At 40.3% G+C, this 13,250-nt stretch overlaps 1 protein-coding gene across 1 annotated transcript; it reads left to right on the top strand.

Moving 5' to 3' along the window:
* LOC107633577 (protein FAR1-RELATED SEQUENCE 5-like) lies at positions 10,998–12,729 on the top strand. Its single transcript, XM_016337188.1, has 4 exons — positions 10,998–11,129; positions 11,622–11,686; positions 11,799–12,521; positions 12,609–12,729. Exons 1-4 carry the CDS (start codon positions 10,998–11,000, stop codon positions 12,727–12,729), a joined length of 1,041 nt encoding a protein of 346 aa, XP_016192674.1.

Genomic DNA, 13,250 nt, shown 5'->3' with positions numbered 1-13,250 from the left:
GTTAGTGAAAACTAGGATGATTCATACTAGATTTGAACAGTTACCGTATTTGTGTACACAGATCATGCTGCTCTTAAATATCTACTCACAAAGCAGGATTTAAAACCCATACTCATAAGATGGATGTTGCTTCTGCAAGAGTTTGATATAGAAATAAGAGATAGAAAAGGGACAGAGAATCAAGTGGCTGACCATCTGTCCCGGATAGAACCAGTGGAAAGGGCGTCCTCCCCCTCTATTGAGATCTCTGAAACTTTTTCGGATGAGCATTTGTTCGCCATTCAGGAATTACCTTGGTTTGCAGATATTGCAAACTACAAAGCTGCAAGGTTCATTCCCAAGGAGTACAGCAAGCAACAAAAGAAAAAATTAATTACTGATGCAAAGTACTACCTGTGGGATGAACCCTATCTCTTTAAGAGATGTGCAGACGGCATAATCCATAGGTGTGTGCCTAAGGAAGAAGCACAAAGGATCTTATGGCATTGCCATGGGTCACAATATGGAGGTCATTTCGGAGGTGAGCGAACAGCCACCAAGGTCCTCCAATGTGGTTTCTACTGGCCTACACTTTACAGAGATTCCAGAGAGTTTGTACGTAACTGTGACAACTGCCAGAGAGCTGGTAATTTGCCTCACAGTTACGCCATGCCTCAACAAGGAATCTTGGAGATTGAGTTGTTTGACGTATGGGGTATTGATTTCATGGGGCCTTTCCCACCATCATACTCAAACACTTATATTCTGGTGGCGGTTGACTATGTATCAAAGTGGGTAGAGGCCATTGCCACACCTACCAATGATACTAAAACAGTATTAAAATTCCTCTAGAAACATATATTCAGCAGGTTTGATGTCCCTAGGGTACTAATTAGTGATGGGGGCACTCACTTCTGCAACAAACAGCTTTACTCTGCCATGGTCCGGTATGGGATTCGCCATAAGGTGGCAACTCCATATCATCCACAGACAAATGGGCAAGATGAAGTCTCTAACAGAGAACTAAAAAGAATCCTGGAACGGACTGTAAGTACCCGTAGAAAGGATTGGGCATGAAGCTTGGATGATGCTCTGTGGGCTTACAGAACAGCATTCAAGACTCCTATAGGGACCTCTCCTTACCAACTTGTGTATGGTAAGGCTTGTCACCTGCCTGTGGAATTGGAACATAAGGCCTACTGGGCAACCAGATTCCTTAACTTTGATACCAAATTAGCTGGAGAGAAAAGATTGCTCCAGCTGAATGAGCTAGAGGAATTCAGATTCACTGCTTTCGAAAATGCCAAGCTTTACAAAGAGAAATAAAAAAGGTGGCATGACAGAAAGCTGTTATCTAGAATCTTTGAACCAGGACAAAAGGTTCTGTTGTTTAACTCTAGGCTCAAGCTATTTCCTGGGAAACTGAAGTCCCGGTGGAGAGGACCATATGTGATTACAAGTGTATCACCATATGGTTATGTGGAGCTTCAAGCTATTGATTCTGATAAGAAGTTCATTGTTAATGGACAGAGAATCAAGCACTATCTTGAAGGCAATGTTGAGCAAGTGTGCTCAAGGTTGAGGCTAGATTAACAACTCAGCAAGGACCAGCTAAAGACAATAAAGAAGCGCTTGCTAGGAGGCAACCCAGTCAGGGGGCATCACTTCCTCTAAGCATTTTGCCCTATTCTTGATTTTATTTATTTACATAAAGTTCATTGATACTAAGGTAAAGAGTCAATTGTATAAGTTTACAGGGTTACAGAAGGATTCTGCACACAAAACAGAGAAAAAGAGCTCACTGGCAAGAAAACGCCAGTAAAAGTCTGTTTTGGGCGTTCAACGCCCAAAAGAAGCATCCACTGGGCGTTGAACGCTAGTAAGGATAGCCATCTGGGTGTTAAATGCCAGAAAGAAGCATCTTCTGGGCGTTGAACGCCAGATTTACAGCGTCCTGGGCGTTCAGAAAAACGCCCAGTGACAAAGGAGTTCCTGGCGTTCAACGCCAGAAAGAAGCAACAGCTGGGCGTTGAACGCCCAGGAGAAGCTGCAGTTGGGCGTTGAACGCCCAAAACATGCAGCTTTTGGGCGTTCAAACGCCAGGATGGTGGGGAGGAGGTAAATTCGTTTTTTCTTCATATTTTTCATTTTAATCTTAATTTTCATGTTTCAATTCATGATTTCTTGCATAAACATGTTACAAACCCTGATTTCTAAAATCCCTAATTTCAAAAAAAAAAACCCCACTTTAAAAATATCAAATGTATCTTAATCCATAAGCACAAATCTTTTTTTTTAATCCAATTCAACTCTTTTTCAAAAATTTTCAAAACAAATCTATCTCTTTTCATTCAAAAATCTTTTCAACTAATCAATATCTTTTTCAAATCTCCATATTATCTTTTTCAAAAATCCAATTTTATCTTTTTCAAATATCCTTCATATCTTTTCAATTTTAAATTATATCTTTTCTTATCATACTTATCTTTTTTTAAATCATATCTTCTATCTTATCTTTCTCCCTATTTTCGAAAACCCCCTCCCTTTTAAAAACCCATTCGACCTTCTTCCTCTCATCCACCATTCAACACTAGCTCTCCTTCTATCCCTCTCCTTTCTTTTCTTTTGCTTGAGGACAAGCAAACCTCTAAGTTTGGTGTGTTTATCCGTGATCACTAAACCATACCCACTAAGATCATGGCTCCCAAAGGAAAACAACCCACTCAACAGACAGGCAGAGAATATCTGGAACTGCCCTCTATGACTATCGGACTATGGTCAGAGGAAAGATTGTTCACATCCACCCTGACAAAATTAGGGAGATCTTTAAGCTACCTCAGCTGAAAGATGACCCAGACTTCTTCAATAGGAGAATGATGAGAACAAACAAGGGTCTGGATAAGATTCTAGAGGATATATGCATCCCTGGAGCCAGGTGGACCACCAGCACGAAGGGTTCCCCAAGTCAACTCAAGAGAGAAGATCTCAAACCAGTCACCAGAGGATGGATGGACTTCATTGGGCGTTCTATATTGCCCACCAGCAACCGTTCTGAAGTCAATATTAGAAGAGCAGTGATGATCCATTGCATTATGTTGGGAAAAGAAGTGGAAGTTCATCAACTGATTCCATCTGAATTGTTTTGTGTTGTGATGAACGGATATTTTATACGCTTTTTGGGGTTAATTTCATATAGTTTTTAGTATGTTTTAGTTAGTTTTTAGTTTATTTTCATTAGTTTCTAGGCAAAATTCATATTTCTAGAATTTACTATGAGTTTGTGTATTTTTCTGTAATTTCAAGTATTTTCTGGCTGAAATTGAGGGAGCTGAGTAAAAATCTGATTCAGGCTGAAAAAGGACTGCTGATGCTGTTGGATCCAGACCTCTCTACACTCGGAATGGAATTTCTGGAGCTACAGAAGTCCAATTGACGGGCTTTCAATTTTGTTGGAAAGTAGACATCCAGGGCTTTCCAGCAATATATAATATTCCATACTTTGCTCAAAGATAGATGACGTAAACTGGCGTTCAACGCCAGTTCCATGTTGCTGTCTGGCGTCCAGCGCCAGAAACACGTTACAAATTGGAGTTCAACGCCAGAATTACGTTACAGCCTGGCGTTGAACGCCCAAAACAGCCCAGGCACGTGAGAAGCTTTAGTCTCAGCCCCAGCACACACCAAGTGGGCCCTAGAAGTGGATTTCTGCACTATCGAATTCAAATTAAGAATTATTATTGATATTATATCCTGACTAAGAGTTACGAGATAACCATAGCTTGCTTCAAGCCAACAATCTCCGTGGGATCGATCCTTACTCACGTAAGGTATTACTTGGACGACCCAATGCACTTGCTGGTTAGTTGTGCGAAATTGTAAGAGAGTAATGTGAACATTGACATCACAATTTCGTGCACCACCTTTTCCGTATACCAAGCGGAAGGGGCTCATCCCAATGGGTGTCTTGTACGCTGTTCTATATGCTCAGAGTGCGTCTTGTAGCCTGGCACTCTAGTCCTTCCTATGAGGTTTTACTATCTTCTCCAGAATACGTTTAATCTCTCTGTTAGAGACTTCTGCTTGCCCATTGGTCTGGGGATGATAAGCTATTGCTACTTTGTGAATTATCCCATGCTTTTTCAGTAATCTTGTTATTCTCCTGTTACAAAAATGGGTGCCTTGATCGCTCACGATTGCTCGTGGTAATCCAAAGCGACAGATAATATGGTTTCTAACAAAGGAAACAACAGTGTTAGCATCATTAGTGCGGGTAGGAATTGCTTCCATCTATTTAGAAACATAATCTACGGCTAACAGTATATAAAAGTACCCATTAGAATTTGGAAACGGACCCATGAAGTCAATGCCCCAAACATAAAAAATTTCACAGAAAAGCATAATTTGTTAAGGCATCTCATCCCTCTTGGATATATTACCAAACCTTTGGCATGGGGAACAAAATTTACAAAATTCAGCAGCGTCTTTAAAAAGAGTAGGCCACCAGAATCCACAGTCTAGAATTTTTCTAACTGTTCTTTGAGGGCCAAAATGTCCTCCACTCTCAGATGAGTGGCAGGCCTCTAAAATGGACTGGAATTCTGATTGAGGCACACACCGTCTAATTACCTGGTCAGCACCACACCTCCATAAATATGAATCATCCCATATATAATATTTGGACTCGCTTTTCAGCTTGTCTCTCTGGTGCTTAGTAAAATTTGGAGGAAAAGTGTGGCTAACTAGATAATTAGCTACAGGTGCATACCAAGGAACTACTTCAGATACTGCTTGTAAGCTATCAAATGGGAAATTATCATTTATAGGAGTGGAGTCATCCTTAATGTGCTCAAGGCGACTCAAATGGTTTGCCACTAAATTCTGGTTACCACTCTTATCCTTAATTTCTAAATCAAATTCTTGCAGCAGCAGTATCCCACGTATTAGCCTTGGTTTGGACTCCTTTTTAGCTAATAGATATTTTAGAGCTGCATGGTCTGAGTACACTACTACCTTAATACCAAGTAAATAGGCTCGGAATTTATCCAGAGCAAAAACAATAGCAAGAAGCTCTTTTTTCAGTAGTATTGTAATTAGACTGAGCAGCATCTAAAGTCTTAGATGCATAAGCAATTACAAAAGGGTCCTTACCTTCGTGCTGAGCCAGCGCTGCTCCTACTGCCTGGTTGGAAACATCACACATAATTTCAAATGGCTGGCTCCAGTCTGGTCCTCTCACAATTGGAGCTTGAGTCAGGGCGATCTTCAGCTTATCAAATGCCTGCATACAATCCTCACTGAACTCGAACTCAATTTCCTTCTGTAGCAATTTGGATAAAGGTAGTGCTACCTTACTGAAGTCCTTAATAAATCTCCTGTAAAAACCTGCGTGGCCAAGGAACGAACGGACTTCCCTCATGGAGGACGGGTAAGGTAAACTAGAAATAACATCCACCTTTGCTGGATCTACAGAAATGCCAGTATTAGACACCACATGTCCTAGTACAATTCTTTGTTTGACCATAAAGTGACATTTTTCAAAATTTAATACAAGGTCTGTACTAACACATCTGTCTAACACTCTAGATAAACTATCCAAACAAAGGCTAAATAAATCACCATATATGCTGAAATCATCCATAAAAATCTCCATACAGTTCTCAATAAGGTCAGAGAAAAGACTCATCATACATTTTTGAAAAGTAGCTGGTGCATTGCATAAGCCAAAGGGCATTCTCTTATAAGCATAAGTCCCAAAAGGACATGTAAAAGTGGTCTTTTCCTGATCTTCAGGAGCTATATGAATTTGAAAGTAGCCTGTATAACCATCTAAAAAGCAGTAATGGGATTTACCTGACAGGCGATCAAGCATTTGATCAATGAATGGCAAGGGGTAATGATCCTTGCGAGTGGCTTGGTTGAGACGCTTATAGTCAATGCAAACTCTCCATGAATTCTGCACTCTAGTTGTCAGGAGCTCTCCATGCTCATTTCTTATTGTTGTGACTCCAGATTTCTTGGGCACCACTTGTACTGGACTGACCCATTCACTGTCTGAGATGTGGTAAATGATATCTGCTTCAAGTAGTCTGGTTACTTCTTTCTTGACAACTTCTAAGATGGTGGGATTCAATCTTCTTTGAGGCTAACAGACAGACTTTGCTCCCTCTTCTAAGAATATTCTGTGTTCACAAACTTGAGGGCTAATGCCTACTATATCCGCCAAGCTCCATCCAATTGCTTTCTTATGTTTTCTCAGCACACTAAGTAGCTGTTCTTCCTGTTGAAAAGTGAGTTCCTTTGCAATGATGACTGAGAACTTCTGCTTGTCCTCAAGGTAAGCATACTTGAGGTGTAGAGGAAGGGGCTTTAATTCTAATTTCTACTCATAGCTAGGCTCTGGATCATTCGGGACTGGTGATAATGGTAAAGTCTTCTCATTGTTTTCAGAAAGTGTCCCCACACTTGGACATTGCTCCATGTACTTCTCTTCTAATTCTTCCTGGTGAACTTCAGCTATAGTTTCATCAATAATGTCATATTGGAAGATAGAATGATCTTTCGGAGGATGCTTCATAGCTTCATTTAAACTGAAACTCACTGTTCTGCCATCTATCTCAAAGGAGTAAGTTCCTGAGAATGCATCCAGCTTGAACTTTGAAGTCTTCAGAAACGGTCTTCCAAGCAGGATTATGATGGTCTTCCTGAGTCATTAGGGGGCATTTCCAGGATGTAGAAATCAATGGGAAATGTGAGCCCCTTAATGCTCACTAATATATCTTCAGCAATTCCAACTACTGTAATAATACTTTTATCTGCTAACACAAAATGAGCTGCCGACCTTTTTAAGGGAGGGAGCCTCAAAGTATCATATATAGACAAACGTATTATACTAACACATGCTCCAAAATCACACATGCATTCAGAAAAATTTACACCTCCAATGGTACAGTTAACCATACATGGATCTGGATCACTACATTTTTCAGGTATATTTCCCATTAAAGCAGATATAGAACTACCTAAAGGAATTGTTTCTAATTCATTAATTTTATCTTTATGTATGCACAAATCCTTTAGAAACTTTGCGTATTTAGGTACCTGTTGAATAACATAAAAAAGGGGAACATTTACCTCGACCTTTTCGAATATTTCTACCATTTTGGGATCAAGTTCCATCTGCTTTTTGGGTTTCCTTGCAAGTTGTGGAAAGGGAATAGGATGGGCGCGATTTGCAGCTTCTGCATCCCTTGGTGCTTCATTCTGTAGTTGAGCTTCCTCTTCTTCAACTATGTCTTGTACATCCTCTTCCTCTTCAGCATCTTCCACTTCCACTACATTCTTTGCTGGCACGTGTTCTGGTGGGCTTGGCTCCTCATGGTTCCTCTCCTGTAATGTGGTTCTAGACCTCAAAGTGATGGCATTGATATCACCTTTGGGATTAGGCAGTGGTTGAGAAGGAATTCCACTGGAGCTTGAAGGTTGATGTGTGGAATTAAGTGATGAATCCATTCAGGAGACGAGAGCTTGTAAAGTGGCAGTCAAGCTATTTAGACTAGAGTTCAGCTGAGCCTGCTTGTCTTGTTGTCCTTATGCAAGAGAATGGAGCATCTCGTCATTTGATGAGGAATTAGAATAAGTGATATGAGGAACTTGTTGTTGGTTGTGCTGGGTTCCTTGTGATTGTTTTAGGTGAGGTGCTCTGTAAGGTTGATTCTGATTCTGCTATCTATTGTTATTAATTTTATTCCACCCCTGGTTTCCATTGTTGTCTCTGCCTCCTCTGTTATAGTTGTCCCTCCAACCTTGGTTGGAGTTGTCTTGCCATCCTTGGTTATAGTTTCCACCTTGGTTGTAGTTGCCACCCTGTTAATTGTATCCTGGATTTGGGCGGTCATAGAAGTTATGAGTGGCTGCCACAATGTTGTCTTCCTGTTGGAGCTGCGTACATTCATCAGTAGAATGACTATAATCAGCACAGATCCCGCTTACTCTTTGGGGGACTAACTGTTGGCTTTGCTGTGGTGGGGAAGACTGAGCTTTATGTGTTTGCTGTTGGTTTAACTACATCTGCTTTAGTAGGTTGGTCATTTCACATATACTCTGTGTGAGAGCAGTAGTTTCAATGCTAGAAGAAACTTCGGCAACGGCCTTGGGATGGTTGTGCCTCTGTCTGTGATTCCTAGTGGACTCAGCTAAGTCACTGATCAACTGCCAAGCTTCATCTGCGATTTTGTACTTTTTCATGGAACCATTACTAGCACCTTCCAGTGTAGTATTATCTTGGGGGTTCATGCCTTGAGTGAAGTAGCTGATCAATACTAGTTTACCAATCATGTGATGGGGACATGCGTCCAGGAGATTGTTGAAGCGCTCCCAATATTCATAGAGAGTCTTTGAGTCACCTTGAACAATGCATGAGATCTCTTTTCTCAGTCTATCTGTGACTTCAGCTGGAAAGTATTTTTCCAAAAATTCTCTCCTGAGTGTATTCCAGTTGGTAACATTTGCTTCAGGTTGGGAGTAGTACCACTCCCTTGCCTTTCCCTCAAGAGAAAATGGGAAAGCGGTTAACAGAATAGAAGTTTCATCTGCACCATGACGCCTAACAGTAGAACAGGCTATCTGGAAATCCCTAAGGTGCTTGATAGGCTCTTGAGCAGGTAAGCCATGAAACTTGGGCATCAAGTTGATCAGTGCGGTCTTTAGTTCAAAATCTGCAGCCAAAGTTGGGTGATGCACTTGATATGGTTGCAGTGTGAAGTCTGGGGCTCCTGCCTCCTAGAGAGTAATCCTCCTAGGTGCTGCCATGTCACCTGCACGTCAGTGAACTGAATCAGTAGTAAAGGAGCTTGTTTCGCTCTCATATGGCGGTTCAGATTCGCCCTCAAATAAGACTGGTGAATCGATAATAATCACTTCACCACCCTGAGAGGCTAACTGACGTCGAGTTCGTCTAATATGTAAAAGAGTTCTTTCAATTTCAGGATCAAATGGGACTAAACTTGGATCAGGCAATGAACGCGTCATTCAATGAGAAAAACAAATAGCTCATGGTAACAGAAGTAAAAATAAAATATGTAAATAAAAATAAAATATATACACTAATTAATAATTTAGCACACTATTGCAACTCCCCGGCAACGGGGCCAAAAATTGATGGGTGGCAGAAGTTAACCAATTTAGAGATTTTAATTAAGAGAACAACGTTGCATGTATAGCTCTCAACCGGCTAAGATCTGTCTCACCAATTTAAAAAGGGTTGTCACAAATTTTAAAAATAAAATACTGGGAGTATGAGTCCCAGGTCGTCTCCCAACGAGTTGCAGGAAAGAGATCTATTTTATTAACTAGGGGTTTTCAGAAAAATTAAGTTTTGATAATGAGTAACTAAAATGATTAAAAATTAAAGCAATGAAAATAAACTAAGAATAATTATTGATACTCCAAATAAAAGGCCTTGACTGGGGGAATAATTAAATGGAATTTCTATCCTTGTTGGAATCTTCTCAAGTGTAGTGTAAAAAGGGTGTTGTTCTCACTCGGTTATCCTTTACTAAATAAGAAAAAGTATGGTGATTAAACTAACTCTTACCCTCAAATCCTAGTCTTCTCCCTTGGGGGGTCTAGTGTTAGTGGGTATGGAATTAGCTAACAACGTCCAATTCAACCAAGCACTTGAGCATTCCAACTCAAGTATCTCCTCTTAATCAACCCCCATGTCAAGTAGAAATTCTATTCCATTGACATGAAATTAATAATCATAAAAATATGAGAAGACATAATTAAATAAGATAAAATAGAGAATTAAAATTAATTAAAATAAAAATAACTCTATATATTAAATTCAAAACGCAACATAATTATCTGAACAGAGTCAATGAGTAACTAGTTAAAAATAAGGGAATAAGAAAACAAACTAAAGTAATGTCTTCAACGGAAGTAATGACTCTTAGCATCCGAAAATCCAAGCAAAAGCATAAACTATCAATGTAATGCCAATCTAAAAGTTCCGATCTAAAATTGAAGTAATCCTAATGTGTTGAATCTGAATGTGTGTGGATGCGTGTTGAGTCTCAGCATGTTCCCTAGGTTTAGTCTGTGTTTCTGGGCCAAAAACTGGGTCAAAATGCGGCCCAAAATCGCCCCCAGCGTATTCTGTTATTTCTACAGATCGCGCAGGTCACGCGTATGCGTCGTCCACGCGTTCGCGTCAGTCAGCGATTTTTCTTGTCACGCGTTCACGTCATCCACGCGTTCACGTCATTCGTGCAGACTCTAATCCATGTGTTTATGTCAGGCACGTGTTTGCGTCGCTGCGATTTCTCCATTTTGCGCGTTCGCGTGAGCCATGCGCTCGCGTCAGTGTTCCCTGGTCATCTCCTTAGTTTATTGTGCTCCTTCTATTTTTGCAAGCTTCCTCTCCATTCTCTAAGCCATTCCTACCTTATGAAGCCTGAAACACTTAACACACAGATCACGGCATCGAATGGTGTAAAAGAGAATAAAAATACATAATTAAAAGTCTCTAAGAAGCAAGTTTTCAACCATGGACAATTTTTGGGAAGAAATTGTAAATACATACAAATCATATGAATAAGTGGGTGAAGATTTGATAAAACCACTCAAGTAAACACAATATAAATCATAAAATAATGGTTTATCAATAATCAACTTTAAAATTTAAAAAAAATAAGGATTATCCCACTGAGACTCTCCAACTAGCCTCTCTTCTTTCGCTGCACCCTCCCCATGCCGAACGGAAGTCATTGTCGCCCCCATGCAACCTACGCCGTGCCTCCAAAACCAGGCCCCGCCTCCCTCTATCCCAACCGCCGAGCATCCAGTCGTTGCCTGATTTTTTTTCCTTCCCGCCTTTGACAAACACACGGACCGTCCAGTCCATCGAAGCCCACTGTGTCCACCATCACCCCCGCTTCGTCTCCAGCTGACCCGACCAAAATATAGGGGAGAGTTGTGGCTGCGCTTTCAAGATTACGTAACCTCTTATAGCCCCTTCTATGGAGTCCAATTTTATTGAACCGATTTCTCATTCCCCAGATTCCTTCACCAACTGCAATACCATCCATTCAAGTGACAATTTTCTCAATACTTGTGACGTGAAAGGTGAAAAGTTTAACAAGGTTAGCAATGTATGTTGGTGGAGTGGGATGTATGTTCATTTTCATATAAATGAGATGATTATTTTAAGCCAAACATTCTTAATCGTTGTTGGTATTGATTCCAAAAATTTTTTGGTGGTGTTCTAGTTCATCAATATAATAATTAGTTAAATAATAATAAATTATAGATCAATTTCTATGGAAGATGAAGATGAACCATTTATTTTCTTGATCCGATAAAATATTATATTACCTTTTTAATATGTGAAACTGAAATTGGTTGATTATAGATTTAGTATTTACTGAAAAATTATGGCTAATGGTTGCCATGAGATTGTATTGAATCCCCGTACCTATGCTCCCATGCCATCCATGCAAAAAATTTAGCTGGCTACATATGTAAGAAAAAGGAAAAGGATACAACAGTTATTAAGGAGCTTTTCAAAGCATAGAAGAAAATTTGGTTTAGGTTGTCTAGGTAGATAGATTTTTTTGTGTTTGTTTGTGTATGTTTGATTATAGGCCATAGAATGTATGGACATTACTGAGTTTGGAAGTGATGACACAGATCTTGTTGATGAGGTTTGGTCTCTAGTATATTGTTATTTTTTCGTGCACTGTATGTTTGTATCAAACATTAATTCTCATGTTCATAAAATGATGTCTGTTTTGAACTAATTCGCAATTACCGAATCATAGTTGCCTTGCCGAAGATGAAATACCAATAGTTGGGATGCAGTTTGAGGATTTGAAACTGGCTCAGGAATTTTATGCTACATATGCAAAGAAAGTCGGTTTCGTATGTAAGATACGGAACACAAATCTTGATAGGATGACAAAAGAACCGATTAACCAATCTATCCATTATAACCGGGAGGGTTTTCGTGGATCTCATGTTAAAGCACCCACACGGAAGAACACGGTTGCAGGTGTGGGGTGCAGAGCAAGGATATATGCAAAGTTTGACAGAGAGAAGAAAGACTGGGTCTTGTTGAAGGTTGATTTGAGGCACTCGCACCCGTGTTCAACTAAAAAGGTGTTGCATTACCACGAGAATAGAGAGTCAACCATGCATGTGAAATGCATGATTGAGGTTAATGATGAGGCAGGAATTCGACCCGATAAGACATTTCTAGCATTGGCTAATGAGGTTGGTGGGCCGTCGAACTTGGGCTTCTTCGAGAAGGATGTCAAGAATTACATCTCAGCAAGACTCCGATCCACTAATATCAACGCCGATGTTAAGGAGATGCTGGATTACTTGATGCGAATGAAGGAGATGAATCCGAACTTCTTCTACGTAGTAAATGTGGACGACGATTACAAATTTCAAAGTGCAGTTTGGGTGGATGTACGGTGCAGGGCTTCTTATGAGTACTATGGAGACGTGGTGTCATTTGATACCACATACAGCACGAACCGGTAAAAATTAATTACGTTGACATTTTTTACGATTAGTGGTATTTTGTATTAGTTGGATGTTAATAAATGTGGTTGTTTTCACTTTAGGCATGGTTTGCCGTTCGCCGCTTTCGTAGGTGTAAACCACCATGGTAAGTCTACTTTGTTGGGTTGTGCTCTTCTAGGCACTGAGGAGATCCCTAGCTTCGAGTGGGTGTTCACGCAATGACTAAAGTGCATGGGAATTGCACCGCATGGCATCATCACAGACCAGTGCAGGTCCATGTTTGGTGCAATTAGGAAGGTCCTACCCAATACACGCCACCGTTGGTGCATATGGCATATTACACAAAAGATACCGTATAAGCTCGGTGGTTATGCTAGGTTCAACGAGTTGAAGGCCGACCTGAAGCACATTATATGGAACTCTCCATCGGTTGAGGCTTTCGAGGATGGTTGGGCTGAATTCATTGACGAGTTCGACCTACACCACAACAAATGGCTATCAGGTTCCTGTATTTTAAGTTAAATAATGTATTGTCATTCCTTAGATGTTATACTGCTCTTGTATTTTGTTCTGAAAATCTGTTCCTTATGCGGGTTTCTGTTGTTGGGTGGTATGTTTTGTGTAGACTTGTTTCATCATCGACACATGTGGGTGCCGATCTTTTTCAATGGTCAATTTTAGGCATCTATGAGGAGTACGCAAAGGAGTGAGAGTATGCACTCATTCTTTGGTGGATACTTACA

The sequence above is a fragment of the Arachis ipaensis genome, chromosome B03, assembly GCF_000816755.2.
Source record: "Arachis ipaensis cultivar K30076 chromosome B03, Araip1.1, whole genome shotgun sequence".
Lineage (NCBI taxonomy): Eukaryota > Viridiplantae > Streptophyta > Magnoliopsida > Fabales > Fabaceae > Arachis > Arachis ipaensis.
This window is presented reverse-complemented; position numbering and strand designations above follow the sequence as displayed.

Excerpts from the sequence above, each read along its gene's own strand:
- LOC107633577 (XM_016337188.1), top strand. The coding sequence starts at position 10,998 with ATGGAGTCCAATTTTATTGAACCGATTTCTCATTCCCCAGATTCCTTC. Across the intron at positions 11,130-11,621 it reads AGTTTAACAAGGTTAGCAAT|GCCATAGAATGTATGGACAT; the intron begins GTATGTTGGTGG and ends GTTTGATTATAG. Across the intron at positions 11,687-11,798 it reads GATCTTGTTGATGAGGTTTG|TTGCCTTGCCGAAGATGAAA; the intron begins GTCTCTAGTATA and ends ACCGAATCATAG.